Genomic DNA, 23,097 nt, shown 5'->3' with positions numbered 1-23,097 from the left:
GTGTGTGTGTGTGTGTGTGTGTGTGTGTGTGTGTGTGTGTCCCCGCTGGAGAGGAGAGTAAGTGCTAGAAATGGCTGAGGCTGCACCTGGAGGCTCCTGGAAAAGAGTAATGTCGTTTTCTTGAGCCGTAGATATTTGTTTCTGGGAATGAGGGAATCGCTGTACTTTTGCATTTGCAACGTGCCCCCCTCCCCCCACCCCCGCCTTGCAAACAGGAAAAATGAGAAATGCAAAGAAGACCCAGAGCGACCCAGGGGATCCCGAGACTGGCCAGGAAGAGGTTTCCTGAGCCTCAACTCCTCGAGCCATCCATTTTAAGGCCCCCCTTTCTATCCACCTGTGGTGTGAAGAGGAGAGGCCCCCTCCTCCAACAGTTCTTCTGGAGCGCTCCCAATTTCTGTGCCGGCGCCTTCTGTCCATTTCTCATTGAGTTTTCCTGCAGCTTCCTTGGTCTCTTCTCTCATCTGTAAGCTCTTTTTGGGTTGTGCTTCCTGGAGACTCACTTTTAACAACTTTCTCCTGGCTCTCCCAGACCGTTGGAATCCGCCCATTTTCTTTTGCCCGGGGCTGCTGGTTCTCCCGGGTTTCCAGTTCACCTCCGCGGCTAGAGAGCAGCCCCTTCCTCGGCTCCCCGCAGGCTCCCTGCCTCGCCCCCCGGCTCCGCGCTAATCTCTTCCAGAGTTGGGGAGGAGGGGGAGGGAAGGCGCCCTTCCCGGGAGGAGGGGTGGGCGCTCCCTCCAGCCTGGCAGGGGCGGGGCCCTGGGAACGGGTGGAGGCCCGGCCTCGCCCCCAGGCCCCAGCGCCGGCCCGCGCCCCTTCGGACCGGAGGAGAGGGGCTGGCCCACTGCCAGCGTCTGAGAGCCGGCCCCCTCCCCCGGCCCTCTCGCAGCCAACCAGGCACTCCAGCGGGGCCCACGTGACCTGGAGTTCTAGACAAAGAAAATGTTCAATCCCTCCCCCCCATCTCCCCCCTCCCCCTCTCTCTGGCCCCCTCCGCCCCCAGCCCCATCGCCCCCTTCCCCTCCCCCCAGACGGGCAGCTACTTACAGAGCTTCAGGGCCAGGGCTCACACCTGAGCAGGACCAGAGAGGGGCTGCACCTGGCCTTATGGGTAGGTTCCTGGATTGAGCCCTGGGGAGACTGGGGGCGGGGGAGGTGGCAGGGGCTGGTGGGAGGTTCTCTGGGCTGGCTGTAGCCCTCTGGGTTTGAAAAGAGTCAAGTATGCTTCCCTGGGCCGCAGGGGCTGGGGTTTCTGCCTGGGCTGAGTTTGGGAGATGCTGAGTTAGTGCTGTCCCACGTAGTCACTTCTCAGGAGCCCTGAGGCCCCACTCCTCGCTGGGCTCAAGTGGAACCTGGCGTTTTAAGGGGACAGGAAGAGGAGACCCAGGCGTGTGAGCCTGGGGCAGTGGTAGATGAAGCCTTGGGGAGCAGCAGCCCTGGGCAGAGTGGAGCTGGTAGACCAGAAGTTGGTTTGGGAGCTGCGTTTTTGTTGGGCTGGCTGGCAGATGGGTTGTTGGCATTTCCCTGTAGACCTGTATCCCTGGCTGGTGGGCCACGCTGTCCTCAGGGCTGTGCCAACCCAGCGGCCTCTTGAGATGGACAGCTTCCTCTCCTGCGTTTTCCTGGGAGCCACCGGGCAGGCAGCCAGAAAGAAGGGGTAGGAGGGAGCAATGGGACCCTGACAGGACCCTCACATCAGTGGGTGCTGGGGGGCAGCGTGATGCCAGCCTGGGATAGCCCTGAACTGAAAGCCCCAGTGGGGCGTCTGCGTGGGGCTGGGGGCAGTGGTGCTCAGACTCCTGACCTTTGGAACTGGAACGGGAAGCGGGCCCCAGTTGCAGAGGGAGGTGGAGGTGGGACAGCTGTCTGAGCAGAAGGAATTGGATGGGGCAGCAGGAGTGTAGTTGAGGGGGGTAGGCCAAGTCACGGGGGAGAGTAGCAGTTCCCAGTGTCTTTCCCAGGCTGGGCAAACTCCAGATGAAGCGGCTTCCTAGAGCCCACTGCAGTGAGCAGTGGTGGAGGGTCTCTCCCTGCTCCTGCCCAGTCTCTGATGCTCGCTCAGGGGCTAGGAAGTTGGTCCAAGGTAAAAGCCCCGAGGCTGCATGACCCCTTAAACTGGAGGCCGGAGCCTTTAGCCAAAAGGCGAGAGCCATAGAGTTAACCCTTCTCCCCTATTGTTTGCCTAGGGAGGAGGGTTGGGGTGAAAATGGATGGTGTAAAGGATGCATTCCCCGAACTGCCCTAGGCAGACTATTCTAATGAGGCCCCTCCCCCAACCAGCCACTGTCTCTCTCCCTCCAGCCTCCCGCTGCTCCCCACCCCCTTCTTTCCCCTTCCTCCTCCATCAGCCCAAACCATGCTGGGTGTGTGTTCTCCTGCACCTAGTGGGTTGAGGGTGCTTAACAGCTATCAGCAGCAGCATCTGACAAGCTGGGGGAAGTTGTGGGGGAAGAGTAATGTTCAGGAACTAGCTGTGGAGGGGTTGAGAAGAGACAAAGGGGCTGTGGGGGAGTGGGGGGGGCTGTGTGATGCACGACTCCTAGACCTAGGGAGCCTGCAGAGGAGCCTGGCGCCCACCCGCTGCTACTTGCTGTGGAAGGCCTATCAGGACCTTCCTTGGAAGGCTGCTCTCCCCTTCCTGCCCTCTGCCACCTGCATACCCTGTGCTGACTGAGGGGTCTCGTCACCCCTGGGAGGAGGGTCTTGGGGTCATCCAAGGCAATGCCCTGGTCTGGTCTGCACCAGTGGCCCACGCCTGAGGTTTGAGGGGGCATGGGGGACGGAAGGGAGCAGCCAGCCAGTGAGGCGTTGATTTGAGAGGACTGACTGGTGCTGGGGTGGTAGCTGCTGCGAGCCCAGGAGAGGGGGCAGCTTGGAGTAGAAGAAAGCCCCATCCCCCTAGGGCTGAGTCCATGCTTTGGTACACCTTCTGGTGGGGGAGGAGGTGATAGATAATTGAGAGTAGGACAGGGAAGGCAAAGTCCTGGCCAGGTGAGAGCGGAAAGAGGGAAGGGAGAGCAGTTGCTCTCAGTCTTCCACCTCCAGGATCCACCGGGTGCACTTTCCCAGCTGTTTGTGGGCTGGGGGCAAAGGATGCATTATCCCATTTTAGAATTTGTTCAGTCAGAGAAAGAACTAGAACTCGCATCCTCAGTGTTTAAGGAATCACCACAAGAAACAGCTTTGGTCTGTGACCAGGAGGCAAAGAGTTGAAGATAGGACAAAATAAAATGAATGAATCCATAAGACATTATACTCATTGGATAAAATAATAAAAAACCAAACCCATTGCCATTGAGTTGTTTCTGACTCATAGCGACTTTATAGGACAGAGTAGAACTGCCCGGTAGGGTTCCCAAGGCTGTAATCTTTATGGAAGCAGACTGCCACATCTTTCTCTGTGGAGCAGCTGGTGGGTTCGAACTGCTGACCTTTCGGTTAGCAGCCAAGCGTTTAACCACTGCGCCACCGGGGCTCCTGGATATTGTAATAATTAATTTGGGACCCTTGGATCTGGGGTCCGATTGACAAGCTTTGGAAAAGTCCTTGGAATCCCTGATAGATCAGATTCCTAAACAGGTCTGAAAAGGTTATCAGAAATCCTTTAGTTCAAGCACCATTTTAGGTTGAAGAAACTCAGAAGACTTCCCTGAAGTCTACTCCTAAAGGGAGCCCTGGTGGCTCAGTGGTTAAAGTGGTTAAAGGTCAGTGGTTTGAACCCACAGCCGCTCCACAGGAGAAAGATGTGGCAGTCTGCTTCTGTAAATATTACAGCCTTTGAAACCCTGTGGGGCAGTTGTACTGTGTTCTGTAGGGTCGCTATGAGTCAGAATCGACTCTACGGCAGTGGGAAGGTCTGTTTCTAACTAGCTGCCAGGCTAAGACAAGTATGTAGATGCTGTGACTAGTTTAGAATTCTGTATCATACTCTAAGTTACTTTCTTTTTCTTTAACAGTTCAGTTTTTTACTGAACATGTTACAAAAGGAATTCAGTCAAAAAGACCAAAGCCCATGTCATCATCAGACGCCTCAGATTCTTTCTCTGCTTCCACTTTCTCCTCAGCTGGGGCAGCAGTGGTTGAGGGGGCAAGTCCACCAGCCCCTACGTTGCTGATGGGGCTCCCCCTGATGACGCTAGCCAGGGCCTTTGCAGACAAGCCAGGCCAGAAAGACTCAACAGTTAATGCAGATTGCTGTGATGAGAGCATTGATCTTACCCTCCATGACTGTAACTGTCACCTCATTGCAGGTTGAGGGCCTTGTAGATGCAGGTGAGCTTGGAAAAACGGAGGCCATGGTGCTGGAGAGTGTTGAGCTGGTGGCTGCCGGGCAGTGCTACTCTCCAGAGGGAGTGAGGGCCTCACCCCAGCATGGCCTGAGCTTCCTCAGAAGGACCAAGCACCTTAGCAGCAGTTGAGGAAAGGCCCAAGTTATTCTCTAATATTCTTCTTTTTTTTTTTTTTTAACCTAGAGGATAAGGTTGTATTCACTCCTTGATGCTCTTGGGGAAAGCTTCAAATTGAAGTGGGATTTTCTTTTTCTTAATCTGGCATGGTGGAAACTCTTAAAATTGGAGGGCTATGTGTTGTAGATTCAGTAGCTGGGGTGAGATTAGGTTGGATGGTTCTCAGAGCTAAATATCAAGGCTTTTATTCTTTGTAGGGTGACAGATCCTGGAGCAGATTTTGAGAGGGATGGTTACGCAGACCAGAGCCTGAAAAGGGAGTGTGATGTGGTGAAAGGGCAAAGTCTGTCCTGTTGGGAGAATAGGGTTTGGATTATTGTTGGTGGGATGGTAGAGAGGATGTTGTTGTTAGGTGCTGTCAAATTGTTTCAACTTATAGTGACCTTGTGTGACAGAGTAGAACTGCCCTATAGAGTTTTCTAGGCTGTTATCTTTATGGAAGTGGATTGCCAGGTCTTCCGCCCTAGGAGGTGCTGGGTGGGGTTGAACCACCTACCTTTCAGTTTAGCGGACGGTTAACTGTTGTGCCACCAGGGATCCTTTCATAAATAATTACATATGGGTCTAAAAGGTACACATAGAAGAAGGGGTAGAGTGGTGTCCATAAAAAGAAAGTAACAGAGTGTACAGTGGATGTAATCCTTGGGAACTCTAGAATGGTGTCTGAACGTAGGAACAGGCAGGCTCTTACGGAGCTTTCTATAGTGTTTGAGCAGACAGGAAGGGAGACATGCTCTCTAAACTCAGTGCTGTGAGTTTCATCATCAGTAGACATTACAAACTGGAATTGTGGTCTGGAAGCCAAGACCCAGAGTCGAAGGAGCTGATTGCCCAGGAAAACTGTGTTGAAGAGAGGATCCAATTTTTGATTGGGAAGTCAGATAGGAGAGGATGGAGTCAGGCTCTGTGCATAAACAGAGGTGTGCAGTTGATGTTTGAATAGAATTAACCTTTCCATCTCAGAGGGTGGGCAGTTGATATGCTGATGAGGTAGAGGAGGATTAGACCAGGGAGGGAGATTTCCTAAGAGGCAGGAGAGAAGGATAGAATTGAGCCCACTGATTTGAGTTCACCTCTCAACTTCAAATCTTGTAGTTTCCTGTGGGCAAGCCAGTTGGGTTGGTGAGGGTAGATCTCTGCTCTCCAGCCCTTTACCTTCCATCATCGTTCCCAGAAACAGACTGAGAAGAGCATCCCCTCCTCCTAGGATCAGGTGGCCTTGCTAATTCCTGGAGAGGTCAAGGTAACTCTTGTTCCTTGTTTCCCCAGGCCGAGAAGAAAGCCAAGGTAATTGCAGTAATGAATGCTGTGGAAGAAAACCAGGGATCCGGGGAATCTCAGAAGGTGGAGGAGGCCAGCCCTCCTGCTGTGCAGCAGCCTACCGACCCCGCATCCCCCACTGTGGCCACCACACCTGAGCCTGTGGGGGCTGATGCGGGGGACAAGAATGCCACCAAAGCAGCTGATGATGAACCGGAGTACGAGGTGAGCGGCTGGCTTCTTCGTACCCTGTCCAGCTCTCTCCTGGGCCCTTACACTGCCAAATCCTCACTCTACCTCCCACTGGCTGCCCTCCACACTGGACCCCAGGCCTCTTCATCTCCTCCGTTCTGCTCTGTCTTCATCCATTCAGATGGAGCTCCCTTCTGGCTGTCCTGACCCTCAGATGCCCATTGCTGGGGTTGCCATGGGGCGGGGTAGCAGGGCCTACTGACCACCGTGTAATGATTTCTGCTCCCTGGGGCTCCAGGATGGCCGGGGCTTTGGCATTGGGGAACTCGTGTGGGGAAAACTGCGGGGCTTCTCCTGGTGGCCAGGCCGCATTGTGTCTTGGTGGATGACGGGCCGGAGCCGAGCAGCCGAAGGCACCCGCTGGGTCATGTGGTTTGGAGACGGCAAGTTCTCAGTGGTGAGTTGTGGGGTTTGACGGTTGCCTGGGAGTGGAAGAGATCTTGGTCCCAGGGCCTGTGGTTTTGGCTGGGGCACAGTCTGGAATTGGGGTGGTAGAAGTGGGCTCTGCTTCCCACTCTGTGTATGTATGAATGGGAGAAGTCTCAGCAATAGTTAGGTTGCACCCATGGCTTGGAGAGCTAGGGTGCCGAGTTTGTCTTCCAGGAACCCATTCCCCAGAATTCCTTTCCTTCTTCTATTCGGGTTCTCCCCCACAGTTAGTTTGGACTCCTGTTTGCATCATGTAATTATTTATCGATGCATCTGGTTCCCTCAAGGGCACAGACTAAGTCTTAATGCTCCCAACCCCTAATAATTGCCAGGCATGAGGTGGGTGCATGACGAGTGTGGAAGGAGGAGCAAACGAGGGGCCTGGGTTGTTTCTCCAGGTGTGTGTTGAGAAGCTGATGCCGCTGAGCTCCTTTTGCAGTGCGTTCCACCAGGCCACCTACAACAAGCAGCCCATGTACCGCAAAGCCATCTACGAAGTCCTACAGGTGAGTGCCCTCCCAGGAGCTTGGAGGAGGGGGCTTAGATAACAGGGATCACTAGGTGGCCTGGAACCTGGTGCACAGAGGTTAGGCCTGGGCAGAAGGTCTGCCTGAGGGGCCCTTTGGCTGTGACTCCTTTTCTCCCCACCTCACTGACCCTTCCTACACTGCCTCCTCGGACATTCTTCTTCCAAGTCCCCCCCGTCCCCCCACCCTGCACCTTCTCCCACCTTTCGCCTGTGCCCACCTTTGCTACTCTCTCAGAGGTCAGCCTTGAGTCTGACTGCTTGCCCTCCAGCCTGTCCTGACACCCTGTGCCTAACACATTACCCTTCAGGTGGCCAGCAGCCGCGCAGGGAAGCTGTTCCCGGCGTGCCATGACAACGACGAGAGTGACACTGCCAAGGCCGTGGAGGTGCAGAACAAACAGATGATTGAGTGGGCACTTGGGGGCTTCCAGCCCTCTGGCCCCAAAGGCCTGGAGCCACCAGAAGGTAAGTGCAGAGGCCCGGCCCAGCCTTCTGGGACCCCTGCCAACCAAGCAGAGCCATGCCGGGGCTGGGAAAGCCATGTTTGGGGACAGCAGCCTGGCCTCTGTGGGGGGACCCCTCTTCCTGGGGCTAGTGTGGGGACAGTGCCGCTCCGGGACCCCAGAACATTCCTTTCCCCATTGGCTTGCTGGAACTAGAGAGATGGGAGCTGGGAACAAGTTGGAGAGCAGGATGTACCCCAATATAGGTAGAATAGAGGAGGAGGGAGCTAGGCTTCCTTGTCAGCCTGTACCCCTGACCTTGTCACCTGCTTTCCTGACAGAGGAGAAGAATCCCTACAAAGAAGTTTACACAGACATGTGGGTTGAACCTGAGGCAGCTGCCTACGCACCACCCCCACCAGCCAAAAAGCCCCGAAAGAGCACAACCGAGAAGCCCAAGGTCAAGGAGATCATTGATGAACGCACAAGAGGTAGTTGGCCTGGCTCTGGAAAGAGCGACACGGGGAGTCCGGCATTCATTCACAGGAGTGGGTGTGGCCTTCATGGCCTCCCTGATACTGGCTTTCCTCCCCTCTGCAGAGCGGCTGGTGTACGAGGTGCGACAGAAGTGCCGGAACATCGAGGGTGAGTTGCCACAGGACAGGTAGGCATTGACCCACGTGGGACTTGAATGACCTGGTGCTCCCAGACAGGCAGAACTTAACTCCTAGCGTGCTGCCTGCCTCTGAGTAGGATAGGTACTTAGGAAGATTTGAATAATAGGGAATAAGGGTTCCAGGGACGTTGTCATTCAGCATCTGTCCTGTATGGCCCTCCACCTCCAGCCTGTTCCACACACACGCCTGTCTTCCTAGTGCCACATTTCTGCTGTCCTGTCGCTGGCCTCAGCTGGGTGTTAGGGTGTGGGACACCCAGTGAGTCAGAGATGGTTGGCCCCCTTTTGGATTTGACCGAACTTGCCTGAAGATGACCTTTTTGGCCTCTGACCTGTTTTCACCTTCTCTTATCCAGTGGTCATAAAGCTTCCCATGTTCGGTCTCCCTTGGCCTAGTGGTGTGTCTTTCCCAGGGCCTTCTCAGGGCCAGGAAGGATTTGGGGCAAGGGAGCAGGACTTGAGGACGGCCCCAGGAATGCCTCCAGAGCAGCCCCAGAGCCAGAGCCCTGCTCTCATTGGCGGGCTTCTGTCCCTCTTCCTAAGTGTTGGCGTTGCTGCTCTAAGAAATGAATGAGCCTCTGAGAGTGGGGGCCATGGTGCCTGCTGCCCCAGGGGGTACCCTCCCTGACCCCTCTCTGCCTTCTTTTTTAGCTGCTTCTCAGCATGCCCCTTTTGTGGCTCTCCTGGAGCCAGGCTTTGCCCTGAGAGGTCCCTACATGATACCCACTCCGTGCACTCTGCTTTTCAGACATTTGTATCTCTTGTGGGAGCCTCAACGTCACCCTGGAACACCCTCTCTTCATCGGAGGAATGTGCCAAAATTGCAAGGTAGGGGCTCACCCAGCAGAGCTGTTGTCGAGCGCACCCCTCAGCGCCTGGCTGACTGCACTGCCTCGCCTCTGAAGGTGGGCTTGCTGGAGGGTTGGCACCTGGTGTAGGTGTGACGATGACTTGAATGGTCACTCTTGAAGTAGAGAGTCCTGGGATAAAATGGGGCCTTGGTCTTCCAGGTTTTGACTTGCTGTTATTTTTTCTTCTTTGAAACATTCTTTCCCTCTCTAAAGCCCATTCTAGTCCCCAGATGTGGGCTGGGAGCAGGATTCACAGAGTCACAGTCACTAGTGTAAAGGAGGTGGGTGGAAGAGGACAGGCTGGTTGACTGATGACTGGCTGTGCCCTTGGAACCCCGGAAAGGGCTGCAGCAGGGGACAAAATGGGGTGCGGCTCCCTCCCTGGCCTGCCTTCTGCCCCTCTCTGGTTCTGCCCACTGCAGCGGGTCAGGAGATCTCATTTCCCATCCCAGATCTGTGGTTCGAGCCTGACCCTGGCAGGGCGGGGTGGTAGGGTCATGTGCCCAAGGCTGAGTTGGGGTCCTGCAGCAAGAGCCCCATAGGCTGGGGTTCAAAGCTTGCCTTCCCCTGGCTCTGTCCAGGCCCTGCCCTATGTTCTGAGCCTCCCACTTCTCTCTAGAACTGCTTCCTGGAGTGTGCGTACCAGTACGATGACGACGGCTATCAGTCCTACTGCACCATCTGCTGCGGGGGGCGTGAGGTGCTCATGTGTGGGAACAACAACTGCTGCAGGTGAGGCTGCCCGCCTGGACCACATCCGCCCCCCTCCCCAGGCTAGCACCAGGACTCTCATGCCTGTCCCTGCCCTTCTTGGGCTTCGGGGCACTCTGCCCTGGGCCCCCAGCTCTGCTCTAGACTGGCGCTTTCATTCCGGGGAGCTCACCTTATCCTCCCTGGACTGGGGCCGAGAGTCTCCCTGCTACACTGGGTTTCCTTCCAGGTGCTTTTGCGTGGAGTGTGTGGATCTCTTGGTGGGGCCGGGGGCTGCCCAGGCGGCCATTAAGGAAGACCCCTGGAACTGCTATATGTGTGGGCACAAGGGCACCTACGGGCTGCTGCGGCGGCGGGACGACTGGCCCTCTCGGCTCCAGATGTTCTTTGCGAACAACCACGACCAGGAATTTGTGAGTGCTGGGGCCAAGGCTTGGCCCTCCTTACCAGAGCCAGAGAGCAGACTTGGGGCTGAGGCTCCACCCGAGAGAGCTTCACTTGTTCATGGGGGCCCTGGAGAGGAGGAACAAGAGGCTTCTGAGCGGGATGCAGGGTTGTGTGGGGCTAGAAGCCTGAAGGTGTGCCTTGGCAGCTGGGGTTAGCCCAGGGTGTAGCGCTGTAGAACTCCCCTCTATAGAACTCCCCTTTGAGCGTTGACCTGGCCTGTTGTGTCACTGCTTAGGACCCTCCGAAGGTATATCCACCTGTCCCGGCCGAGAAGAGGAAGCCCATCCGGGTGCTATCCCTGTTCGATGGAATCGCTACAGGTGAGAGTGATGTAGGCCCAGAAAGGCCCTGGCAACCTCCTCCGGGGGTGTGGTAGCTCTGCCCGGGGGTGTGTGTGTTTAACCCTGGTAGACAACAAGAGTTAACACTATAACTATTAAAATAATAGCACAAAGAGGATACTTGTGTTAAATGGAAAAGGACACGTGATGTGGCCAAAAACAAGTAAAGTAAATGAGAAACCAGCACATGCAGTGGGCTCTCTCCTTAGGAAGGAGATTCTATGGCAGAGGACAGAGGGGGTCGCTAGTTAGAGCTCAATTGAAGATTCCCACAAAGCCTTCATGGAGATCACCTCTGACAGATTCAGTGATCAAAACAAAAACATACGTAGGTCTGTTGTGTTTTGATTATAAGTCACAGGTATTCATAAAGCAAACTATAAACAAAATAGTCTAAGGATAATATTTAAATCATCCATGATCTCACAGTTAATATTTTGGTGTCTTTTAGACTTTTCTGTGCATGCGTGTGTGTGTGTGTGTGTGTGTGTAACCATACACATATAAATAAAATGAAGGGATAGTAAATGCTTACCGTTCTGTAACTTGCCTTTTCATGTATTTATTATGACTATTTTCCAGTAAATGCTTTCTATTTTGTAACTTGCCTTTTCATTTATTGTACTCATTATTTGTACAATCTGCATAGGATTCAGTTGAGTGAAAGTGACATGGTTCTTTTTTTCTTTGTCTTTTTTAACTCGCTGAGTGGCACAAATAGTTTGCGCTCAACTACAAGCCAGAGGTTGGCGGTTCAAACCCACCCAGAGGCACCTCGGAAGACAGGCCTGGAGATCTGCTTCTGAAAGGTCACAGCCTTGAAAACCCTATGGAGCAGTTCTACTCTGCACACATGGGGTCGCCATGAATTAGAACTGATTAGACAACAACTCACAGCAAGAACAACCCCTTAATTAGGTTGTGTGATGTTTTTTCATTATTATAAGCAATGCTGGGATAAACATCCTTATACATGCATCTTTACATACTTAAACCGCTATCTCCTTAGGAAAAACCCTTAGACACTTTTTTTTCTTGTGGCTCTTGGCACTGCCAGAAGGGCTGTACTGACATGTCTCCACCCCTCTGCGCTGTCCCAGCCTGAGGGCCCATTTTCTCACACTTTGACCTTCAGTAGAGCCCCCAGTTCTGAGATGGAAACTTGCTTTCATCTTGCCAGAGGGAGACAGGCAGTCTGAGCCCGAGGACCTGGGCCAAAGGGTGAGGATGGGGCTGGCATACCAGGCCAGAATGTTTGTCTCTTCTCAGCTCAAGGCTGCCATGTGATAGAAACTTAGGTGAATTTACAACTTTGGTTTCTCAGACTAGAAGCTTGGAGCCTTCTTAAATCATGTCACCCCCCAAGAAGTGTGAAAGCTCCTTGGTCAGGGGTCTGTTGGGAGCAGTAGAAATGGTGCCAGTGTACCCTGGTTTCTCTGAAGCTCTTAGGGTCTGTTCTAATTGTTTTCTTGCAAGCACTTAAGGAGGGGCCTGGTAAGTCAGTCAGTGTGGCTCACTCAGGAGGAGATGCAATGAATGAGACCTCCTACTCTGTCTTGAAGAGCATTGTAATCCAAGAGAAGGGTTCAATTATGAATGCAAGCAGCTTTAATGAGGTGGAGAAAGATCCACAGTGTTACGGGGTTCCTGAAGGAGATGTGACTCCAGGAGATGGGGTGGGGCATTGAGGAAACCTTTAGAGCAGGTGGCATTTATGTTGAGTCTTGAAGGACAGGGTAGCACGACAGCAGGAGGGGATATGGGGGAGGAGAAGAACCAGTCTGTGCAAGATGTAGAAATACCATAGCAACGGCCACCAAAAAAGTCTACTGCTCTTCTTCTTGGGTCCTGAAGACATGTACTGACTGGTCCGTCTTCCCTGGCCTTGACCGCCTTCGAAGTAGGCCAAACTAGTTACGAGGCAGAGCCTGTGTGTGTTATCATTAGTAGACCCATTTGATGCAGAAAGTCTTTAAGGCAGCTACTGGGCAGGATGGGGTGGGGGCCTGCAGTGGACCCCTTGTGTCCAGCTGGCCCAAGGGCTAACCTGCCGAGACCAGGGTACCCGGGGAGCTGACCCCGAGTAACAGCGCTCTCTGCTGGCTGGCGTAGGGCTTCTGGTGCTGAAGGACTTGGGCATCCAGGTGGACCGCTACATTGCGTCGGAGGTGTGTGAGGACTCCATCACAGTGGGCATGGTGCGGCACCAGGGGAAGATCATGTACGTCGGCGACGTCCGCAGCGTCACCCAGAAGCATGTATGTCTGTGCCGGTGGACCCATCCCACCTCCTTTCCTCTGGCACCGAGCTCCTGGACACAGCACCAGCCCCTTTTTCATTTGCTCATTTACTATTTTCCATTCCACCCTTTCCCCTTTCCCTCTTTTCCTCCTGACCTTCCATTTTTGTCTGGAGGATAACAGATTAGAATCAGAGAGCTAGCCTTTTGGCGCTCCAGCTGCTCTCAGGGTTCTTTGTAGGGCTCCTTCCAGTAGAGGGCTCAGGATTGGAGAGAGGTTCCCGGGCCCCTCCAATAGAATGGCTCAGATTGGACAGAGGTTTCCGGCCGCTTCCAGTAGAATGGCTCAGACTGGAGAGAGGTTCCCGGCCCCTTCCAGTAAGAGTGCTCTGGATTGGAGGGAGTTTCGTCCCGTTCCAGTAAGAGTGTTCCGGATTGGAGGGAGGTGTTCCTCTTTTCCCCGTGCTCCAACTTTGGGAAATTGCTTCACGGACTATTTTCTGGGAGTTTTGGCAGGGTTTTAGTCTAAGTATGACGTCACTTTTTGCCCTTTCAGTTATCTCTATCTCCCTTTGAAATCAAAAGGCCCCTGGAATCCCAAGGGGCGTTTGGAGCGTGTTCAGATGGCCCAGGTACCTGCCTAACGTACTCAGAACACAAGGTGCCTTGAGATTAAGCTATCCCACCTGGACCGCCTTCCCACCGAGTGGCTGTTGGTCCTGCTTTGAGCACACTGGATTTGCTCCTGGCCTGAGAGAGATAACCAGTTCTGACCCTTCCCTTTCCGGTTTAGGAGACAGACCAGAGAGCCTCGGTGACTTGCCCATGGCTGCACAGTTAGGGCGGAGTGAGCGTACAAAGCAGCCAGGTTTCCTGACTACGGATTTTTTTTGCCACATTTTCACAGATAATTTCTTTCTTCCTTTCTGCCTCTGTCCCTGGACAGCAGGCCCATCACATTACCTTTATCCTCCCAGATCCAGGAGTGGGGCCCATTCGATCTGGTGATTGGGGGCAGTCCCTGCAATGACCTCTCCATCGTCAACCCTGCCCGAAAGGGACTCTACGGTAGGTGCTGTCTTCTTCCCCTCCACTTTCTGGGCTGGTGCTTCTGCACTTAGGTTTCCTACTTGGTTATTTCTGCCCTGGGACAGCTACTCCCAACGACCCTATCTTCCCTCACCCTCCCCTTGCCCGAGCCACACCACTGTCTACGCAGACAGCCCCAGCTGATGGCTTTCTCTTCCAACCTCTCAGAGGGCACTGGCCGGCTCTTCTTTGAGTTCTACCGCCTCCTGCATGATGCGCGGCCCAAGGAGGGAGATGACCGCCCCTTCTTCTGGCTCTTTGAGAATGTGGTGGCCATGGGCGTTAGTGACAAGAGGGACATCTCGCGATTTCTCGAGGTATAGCCAGCACCCTTGGTTTGGCCAGCTCACTAATGGCTTCTACCTTGGACTGCTGCTTTATCCCTGTCTCATCTGCATTGTGGAGCTGGGGACTGGGGACTTCTGCTTTGCAAGGGGCCCCTTTGGGAAGCAAAGGGCTTCCCAGATAGAAAGGGAGGAAGCAGGGTTAGAGGCCCACCCCGGAAACAGCCAGTGGTCATGCTCACTGAGGTGTGGGTATGGACCTTAGGGGTAGAAGGACCTGGTTTACTAAATAGGATGGGTAGCAGACTTCTGGGACTGGGGGTTCTGTGTGATACTCCACTGGGGGACCCGGAGGTGCCAGAACCAGTTATCCCTGATAAGAATGGCCAGGAGAAACAGTCCTCCTCCCCCGTCCTTACTCCCTGCACCATCACCGATGCTTTACAAAGCCTGAAATGACAGCCTGGTTTATCTCAGTTTTTATTCGTATGATGTGGGTCCCAGCTCAGCACTGAGCCAGTGCACTCAGGATTTCTGCTGCTAGAGGCATTCTTGGGTGAGCAGTCTGGGAGCTCAAGCCCATGCTCCAGAGTCTTAGGGTCAGTGATGCTTCATGATGGTGTTACTGACTTTTAAGTGCGAGCAGGTGTCTATTTGGCTCATATTCTTAAGCATTCAGTAAACACATCGACACTCACTGGAGCTTTCTTTTTCAAACCTTCTGGGTAGTCTAGAGCTGAGTTGTCCATTATGGTTGCCATTGGCCACCTGTGAGTATTTAAATTAAAAACCCAGTGCCTTGTCACCATGGCTACATTTCACATACTCATTAGCCACATGTGGGTAGTGGGGCTACTGTATTGAGCAAGGCATATAGAGAACATTTTTATCATCACCAAAAAGTTCAGCTGGTCTACAGTATCCCAGTCAGTGCACGTGAACTGTGGCCAGGTTGAATTCTAGCTTTGCCATGCACCTTCGGGTTATCCAGTGTGTGGTCTCGTGAGATAAGTAGAAGCCTTTGAGGCTCTAAGGCTCTGAGCCAGCAAAGTTGCCTGGCACTGTTTAATATGCCTTCTCCTTCTCTCATCTTTACTCTGTCTCTTGTCTTATAGTCCAACCCTGTGATGATCGATGCCAAAGAAGTGTCAGCTGCACACAGGGCCCGGTACTTCTGGGGTAACCTTCCCGGTATGAACAGGTTGGTGAGAGCTCCTGGGCCTCGGGGTGGCTGTGGGTTGGTGCTGCAGTGGAACGGGACCGAAGCAGGATGGCCCAAGGAGTTGAGGGATCCCTGAATGGGCCCTCTCAGGCCAGCTTCCCCTATGGAATGGCTTGCTGCTCTGTCATTTTCTTCTCTGTTTCTTTTTCCTTAGGAAATAAAGGGAGTCATGGTATACATACCTGAGAAAGCAACAATTAGTGGACAAAAACAGGACATTCTTTACACGAAGTAAAAATGGCATGCTGCTGAGTTATGTAGTTAGTTTTCCTGCATTGGCAGTGTGTCCAGCGTCTTCTTCCAACTGGTCCTTATAGTTCTCTGAAATAAAGCCTCAGAGGATAGGGCTAGGGCTGAGAGAGGTAGTGGTGCCCACATCTTGGTCACATACTCTAGGAGAGGGCATCTTGAAACAGCACCAAGTAAGTCAGAGGTTTCTGCTTAGTTTATTAACCACACACTTTGTTGGCTCCAGGTCCTTTGTTGGAAGGATTTTTTCATTTAGGTTACACACATAAGAATTTTAATGTCCATTGACTGAAGGGAAGCACTTGTCAGCTTTATTTCTTCAGTGTAATAATTACCTTATAAAAAGGCCTACGTGAAGAAAGGAATTCTGGTTGAAAGACTGCAGTTCAGAAGCAGAATGAGATCCACCCAGTCTAGATATTAGATAGCCATTCCACAAACCAAATCCACTGTCGTAGAGTTGATTCTGACTCATAGCAACCCCATATGGTTTCCAGAACTGTAAATCTCTATGGAAGCAGACTGCGACATCTTTCTCCCTCAGAGCCGCTGGTGGTTTTGAACCGCTGACCTTTTGGTTAGCAGTGGATCACTTTAACCATTGTGGCACCAGGGCTTCTTACGTATCCATTATGAAAGAAATATTTTCCAGAATGTTTTTGAGTTGTAGATTTGAAACCAAGATATAGCTGTAAACTGAAAGTATCATTTAATCTGGCCTCAGTCATGTAATCTCCCTATAGGAGGGAACTCAGTAGTCTCAAACTCATTTGACAAAGCTATTGTCCTTTGTGAAGGCTTGTTGATGGGAAGAAGATGGGTCAGTGGGGTAGCTGACTCAAAACTGTCTCAGTGCCCCTCAAAAGCCCCCAAAGCGTATGTACAAATTAGAAAAGTGGGCTGGCTTGTGTGGTCCAGTGTTTTCATGGAGTAGCTCATTCATTGTCTCCTGACAGACTCTGTCCTGTGGGATGATTCTCACCTGTTTCTTCCAACTCTAAAGTTCTAAAACTCTGAGGTTCCAGGAGGAGCAGAGGTACCATGTGGGAGCCAGTAGAAGGGTGTGTGTGCACAGAGTCATGGGAGAACCTGGAGGCACAGGTTCCAGGAGCTCCCATGCTGAGACCATTGAACCCTATGTGAACCTTCACCAAGTTTGTTTTTTTTTTTTTTTTTTTTTAATATTTTATCATGGTTCTCATGAAGATTTACATGGCAGTTGAGGCTCCCATTCAACAATTTCTACACAAATTGTTCAGTGACCTTGGTTATGTTCTTCATAATGCATGAACATTCTCATTATTTCCATTCTGGTTGTTCCATTTCCATTGATCTAGTTTCCCTGACCCCTTACATTCTCATCTTTGTTTTAAAGTAATTGTTGACCATTTGGTCTCATAGGTATTTTTAAAGGAGCACGGTAGTTATGGGTGATATTCATTATTTTGTGAGCCCATCTGTTATTTAGCTACAAGGTGGCCTTAAGGGTTCAAGGTTTAAAGAATATCTCAGGACAGTAGTTTCAGGGAATCCTCCGGTCTCAACCAGTCCAGTAAGTCTGGTTCCTTTTTTTTTTTTAAGGAATTTGAGGTTTTGGTTTACATTTTCTCCCTTTCTGTTAGGGTCCATCTATCGTAGCCTTGATTAGAAAGGTTAATAGTAGTATCTGTGTACCACCTAGTTCTTCGGTTCTCAGGGAAAATGAGGCCATGGATTATGTGGACTGTTTGTCCTGTAGACAGTTTCTTCTTTGAGTCTTTGGTTTTCTTCTCTTTTTTGCTGCAGGTGAGTAGAGACAAATAGTTGGCCACTCACAAGGTTTTAAGATCCCAGACACTACTTACAAACTAGGATGTAGAGCATAACTTTATGAACTATATTATGTCAGCTGACTGAGATGTCCCACAAGACTATGGTCCTAATCCTTCAAGCCCAGAAAACCAATCGCACAAGGTGTTTGGTTATGTCTAAGAAGTATCCGTAACTGTGCCCTCTGTGTGCTTTATTATATATATGAATATATGTGCGTATAGTCACATCTGTATCTATATACACACATTTATATATACACACATATATAAATCACATAAGCATACCTATACACATATATGCGTACATATATACCCACACATATATTTTTTGGTTGTTGTTGCTGCCTTAATTATTTTTAAATGTCAGAAAGTGATGTTCAGTTATCTGGTACTCCCTCTGAGGAAGAGTGACGTGTTCAAGGGCCACAATGTTTTAGTCTTCTGGTGACTAAAGAAGAGTTTAAGTCTTCTGACTTCCTTTCCAATTCTTCTGCTTCCATGGCAACACCTAGACTTGTGATTGAAGCCAGCCCATGCCCACTCAGCTGTGCTTGGTTTTATGGGGCTCGTTTCATTCTGGAGTCTTCTGTGGACCCAGAGGCTGGTGATGTTCCATCACCTACTGTGGGTTCCTTCCATGTCTTGTTCAAGAAAGATGTTGGCCTTCTGTGTGCCTGGTACTCTTGCTGGAGATGCAGAGCTTAGAGCATGTGGAGAAGAGGCAGTGAGCACTTGGAAAATAAGGCAGGGCCAGGGCATGGAGACAACGAAGTGGTCAAGGAAGGCTTAGAGTGTGAAGATCTGTGGGAAGAGCATTTCAGGTGAATTTTCCTCCACAACACCCTTTTCTGTTTTTGTAGTCAGCATCTTTTAATTCCTACTGTTTAGTTTTGTGGCCCAGGCCTAGTTTAGGACCTCATAGCATTCTCACTACTGGCGTATTTCCTCTTTCCCTACATGGGTTCCTTTTCTGTACTACTGATTTCTGTCACGACCCACCTGTATCTCTCCTCTGCTTAAGGAAATGGGCCGTCTCCTGCTTTTCTAGGCACATGCTCCTTCAGCACGCCCACACATGCATGAACGTACGTAGGCAGCGCGTCGGCTTGGGTCTGCTCCATTCCTTCCTGCTTCTGCTCTGCAGTCAAGGTCTTTGCTCAGGCTCCTCTTCAGTGTACTTACCTTCACCTTGACCTGCCTTTCAGATTCCATCCATTCCCTGGGCCCACTGGGAACCTGTCTCCCACTTTGTGGAGATCTGTCCTCTTCTCCACCCCCAGTCAGTTTTTTGCTGTATTTTTATTCTTTACTTCAGCCTTCATTTTCATCCAGAGTGGAGGGGATATCCCGCAAGGACAGGGACAGGCGTCATAGTCTGATCTCTGTCCTTTGCATGAGTGGTCCACGGAGAGAGAAAGGGGATCCCACTCTTTTTACCCCAGATGGCCGGCTCCTCTTTGTGGCCGGGACCGTTCAGGCCTGGTGACCAGGCCAATGGTGATGCAGAGGTCTGCTGGCCACGTGCGACCTTGGTCCTTCTGTGCATGAGCTAATCAACCACCACCATGGGTGCTCAGGAATAAGGACCTGTAGGCCAGCACCTCCTATATAAAAGTGTGAGTTTTTGTAAAATTGAGTATGTAGAAGTTTTTAGCAGGAACAGTTTAAAATATCACAACATTTAACTTTTTAATTATTTTGCCTATATTTCTCTTTTACTTACATTTTGACACACTTTAAAAATCAACTTTATTGAGGTATAATTTAAAACTGTACATTTAAAGTGTTCAGTGGTACCACAACCAAGATACAGAACATTTCTGTTACCCTAGAAGCTTTGTTTGCAGTGTACAGCTTTAAAACTAATGTGTTTTAAAATAACTGATATAAAAATAATTGCTTCCCCCCCTCCCCCTCCCCCTTTTTCAGGGCAGGTGCTACCTATAGTTTAGGACTGCCTTTTTTTTTTTTTTTTTTTCCCCGATGAAAAGCAGAACTCTTTATTACGGATAGCTCTGAACAAGAGGAGTTTACTACACAGGGTTACGCAGGGGGTTGCACCTAGGGACAGGGTAACAGCAAGCTGGAACTGTTAAGAGGCAGCTCATATATGGCAGTGCAGTGATTAAGCACTCAACTGCTAACCAAAAGGTCAACGGTTAGAACCCACCAGCTGCTCCGCAGGAGAAAGATGTGGCAGTCTGCTTCCGTAAAGAGTTACAGCCTTGGAAACTCTGTAGGGCAGTTCTACTCTGTCCTACATGGTCCCTATGAGTTGGAATCAACTCGACAGCAGTAGAGGGGTCGGTTAGCTAGGTTTTGTGGGTTCCCTGGGGATTGGGTAATTTGAATAACTCTGCAGGCCCAAGACTGTTGTTGAGTGTCAGGCATCTGGGCCTCTGGCAGTGGGTATGTGTGTTGTACCCCAGGAGTGTGTCAAAGCCTGATAAGGGAGGTAGTTGGGGTATGGGCTTAGCAAACTGCCCATGAAAGGAAATTGAGTTTTTATCCATGATTTCAAAACTGGGTCGAGACAACACCGGTGACATACTGTATAACAGACCAGTTTGGGACCACTTTTGCATTTACCTTTAAGGATTAGTGCTGGGTGGATTTGTGTCCATCAGGGCTGCTGTGTATTTTCATGTGTTTGGGGGAGTCTGAAGGGGACTGAATGTGTAAGGAGCCCTGGTGGCACAGTGGTTAAGCCTTTGACTGCTAACTGAAGGGTTGGCAGTTCAAACCCACCAGCTGCTCTGTGGGAGAAAAGACATGGTGATCTGCTCCTACAAAGATTACAGCCGAGGAAACTCTGTGGGTCAGCTCTACCCTGTCGTTATAGCGTTGCTGTGAGTTGGAATCGACTCGATGGCATGAGAGCAACATGTGTGGGTGGTGATGGAGGGTCTGTTACTTACCCAAGTGGGTCAGGTGGCTGTGCGTGTCTGCTGTTGTCTGGCTTTCTGTTGTTACATTCTCTCTTCTGCCTCCTAGGCCGTTGGCGTCCACTATGAACGATAAGCTGGAGCTGCAGGAGTGTCTGGAGCATGGCAGGATAGCCAAGGTTAGCCCCAGGGCCCAGGGTCTTCCTGCTGGGGGGAGAGAGAAGGCAGAAGGGCAAGATGAGCTGGAGTACGTCTCACCTGCCCCTCGAGGCCTGTGGGCACAGCTCGTGTGAGGAATGCAGTATAGGAGATGCTACAGGGTCATGCAGAGCCCTGGTGGCACGCAGTGGTTAAGAGCTCAGCTGCTCACCAAAAAAGTCGGCAGTTTGAATCCACCAGCCACTCCTTGGAAACCCTACGGGGCAGTTCTCCTCTATCCTGTGGGGTCACTGAGAGTCGGAATTGACTCTATGGCAATGGGTTTGAGTTTTTTTGGTACAGGATCATACAACCAGTCAGCCTTGGAGGGCATAGCAAGAAGTCATTGCTGGTCTTCAGCCCTTCAGACTTGCTCACCATCCCCTGGAAGGGAGACACTAAGGAGTCTTTGCCAAGGTCCCTGGACCTGCTATGGGTATTTTTTTTTTTTTTTTTTTTAATTTTCTGGCTGGGACCTATTGCAAATACCTTCAAAGCAGAGCAGACTCCTGTGATTTGGAGGCTCTATTTCTTTCTGGAGAAATCTCACTGAGCAAGTGCACAAGGCATTAGGTTCCGTGTCAGCAGATTCCAGCATCCGGGACTGCTGGTACCCCAGAGGATGTCTTTGAGCCCCTGAGTAACTTGGCATCCTTTTGCCTCCAGGTTACTGCATCTGTGAAACAAGGTACTGTAACTGTGAAAGAACCTGTTCTTTGGAAGACTTAGTCAGGAAGTAGAGTGGGTAGAGCTGTTACCTCTCAAGTCCTTAGCTAGCTGGATTGAACTAAGGATTGCCAGGTGACCTTGAAGCAGGAAGAAGAGCAGGGCAGTGGTGTTTAGTCAAGACTAGTGAACCCAGCTCCCCCGGAGCCCTTACTTAGCCCCCCAGATGGGCCAGGCCTTTCCAGTGTTGGGTTCACCCGTGCCTGGTGAGGGCTGGTGCACACAGCAGGTGCCGACCGTGCTTGTTAACTTGAATGAGTGGCTGCTCATTCCTCTTTTCCTCTCTTCACCTTTCAGTTCAGCAAAGTGAGGACCATTACTACTAGGTCAAACTCCATAAAGCAGGGCAAAGACCAGCATTTCCCCGTCTTCATGAATGAGAAAGAGGACATCTTATGGTGCACTGAAATGGAAAGGTACCCCAGGCGGGTGTGTGGGCATCATGGGTATGGTGTGGTGTGTTCTGTTCTGACTGCTGTCCTTCACAGAGGGTCCTCTGCCTCTCCTGGCTAGATCTGTATCTTCCACAAGTGCTATGGGAGCAGTGGGTGTTACCGTGCATTTCCCAACATGGCCGACTGCTGGGGAGGATCCTGGCCAGCCAGGCCCCCCTCCCTGTGCACTTTAAGGCTGGTCCCCCAAGTTAGAGGAGTCTAGAAATCAATCCATAATGCTTTGGCTTCCTAGAGAGCCTGTGTTGAGCTCCGAGGAGATACTGCAGCTACAGGATCTTCTCAACCCATGTTGCTGGTTTTGTAAACCAAGACAGTGTAGGACTAGGGCACCTTACAGCCTCAGCCCCCTGGCTTGGTGCAGACTGGGCTCATAGGCTAGATTACCTCCTCGTTCTCTGGGTGTAACTGGGGTTTAGCCAGAGAAAGAGACCACTTATATAAACAACCAGTACAAACAGGAAGTCCTTGAACTTGTGAAGTCAGGCAAGCGTTCGGCCTCTTGTAGAGTTTTCTCTCTTGTAGGGGAAGATACTAGGAGTGTATGTTTCTTGCATACAGACTTGAAAAGTCCATTATGGACCCAAATCACATAGGTGGAATGCTAGAGCATATCGGGGAGGTGGGGCTATTTTTCGCAAATACTAACTTTGTTTCTGCTAATACTGCGAGTCCTCTAGGCAGTGATTATCCTTACCTTTAAATCCACAGAGACTAGCACAGTGCCTGGCACAGAGTTGGTGATCAGTGTTGCATTGAGCATGAAGGACAGAAGACTCTGCAGACTTAAGGGGAGGGTGTGTGTGGGCACACACAGGGGTCAGCATCGCTTTGGTCAGCTCCTGGTCACATGGTCCTGACCAGAACAGTGTGTGGTCAGACGGCCTCCTAGCAGCCTGGTCCTGGGCCCGGCCAGCACTCACCCCTGCCTTTTCTGCCCTGTCTTTTCTCCCCCAGGGTGTTTGGCTTCCCTGTCCACTATACCGACGTCTCCAACATGAGCCGCTTGGCAAGGCAGAGACTGCTGGGCCGGTCGTGGAGCGTGCCCGTCATTCGCCACCTCTTCGCTCCGCTGAAGGAGTATTTTGCTTGTGTGTAAGGGACATGAGGGCAAACTGAGGTAGTGACAAAGTAAACAACAACAACAACAAACAAACATGAAAAACACAAAACAAAACACCAAGAACATGAGGATGGAGAGAAGTATCAGCACCCAGAAGAGAAAAAGGAATTTAAAACAAAACCACAGATGCGGAAATTATCGGAGGGCTTTGCCTTGCAAAGAGGGTTGGCCATCATCTCCTGATTTTTCAATGTTAAACTTCAGTCCTATTTAAAAACAAAACCAAGCCCCTTCCCCCTCCCCCCTTTAATTTCTGGTCAAACCTTTTGTTTTCTACTCTTTCCAGAGGGGTTTTCTGTTTGTTTGGGTTTTTGTTTCTTGCTGTGACTGAAACAAAAGGGTTTATTGCAGCAAAAATCAGTAACAAAATAGTAACAATACCTTGCAGAGGAAAGATGGGAGAGAGGAAAAAAG

The 23,097-nt window shown here is 51.2% G+C and overlaps 1 protein-coding gene across 1 annotated transcript in view; it reads left to right on the top strand.

Moving 5' to 3' along the window:
* Window positions 1–23,077, top strand: part of DNMT3A (DNA methyltransferase 3 alpha) — a 93,514-nt gene extending 70,437 nt beyond the window's left edge. The window contains exons 6-22 of the mRNA XM_004377572.3: window positions 5,736–5,951; window positions 6,217–6,375; window positions 6,806–6,913; window positions 7,245–7,401; window positions 7,721–7,870; window positions 7,980–8,024; window positions 8,804–8,883; window positions 9,526–9,638; window positions 9,847–10,030; window positions 10,300–10,384; window positions 12,518–12,663; window positions 13,622–13,712; window positions 13,902–14,050; window positions 15,133–15,218; window positions 20,294–20,363; window positions 21,406–21,524; window positions 22,518–23,077. Coding sequence (XP_004377629.1) covers window positions 5,736–5,951; window positions 6,217–6,375; window positions 6,806–6,913; window positions 7,245–7,401; window positions 7,721–7,870; window positions 7,980–8,024; window positions 8,804–8,883; window positions 9,526–9,638; window positions 9,847–10,030; window positions 10,300–10,384; window positions 12,518–12,663; window positions 13,622–13,712; window positions 13,902–14,050; window positions 15,133–15,218; window positions 20,294–20,363; window positions 21,406–21,524; window positions 22,518–22,659 — 2,100 coding nt within the window. The 3' untranslated portion in view covers window positions 22,660–23,077. The remainder of the gene's footprint in view (window positions 1–5,735; window positions 5,952–6,216; window positions 6,376–6,805; window positions 6,914–7,244; window positions 7,402–7,720; window positions 7,871–7,979; window positions 8,025–8,803; window positions 8,884–9,525; window positions 9,639–9,846; window positions 10,031–10,299; window positions 10,385–12,517; window positions 12,664–13,621; window positions 13,713–13,901; window positions 14,051–15,132; window positions 15,219–20,293; window positions 20,364–21,405; window positions 21,525–22,517) is intronic.
* The last annotated feature ends 20 nt before the right edge of the window (window positions 23,078–23,097 follow it).

Source organism: Trichechus manatus, unplaced genomic scaffold (assembly GCF_000243295.1).
Source record: "Trichechus manatus latirostris isolate Lorelei unplaced genomic scaffold, TriManLat1.0 scaffold00052, whole genome shotgun sequence".
Classification (NCBI taxonomy): domain Eukaryota; kingdom Metazoa; phylum Chordata; class Mammalia; order Sirenia; family Trichechidae; genus Trichechus; species Trichechus manatus.
The sequence above is the reverse complement of the archived record's forward strand: the minus strand, read 5'-3'. Positions and strand labels throughout refer to the sequence as shown.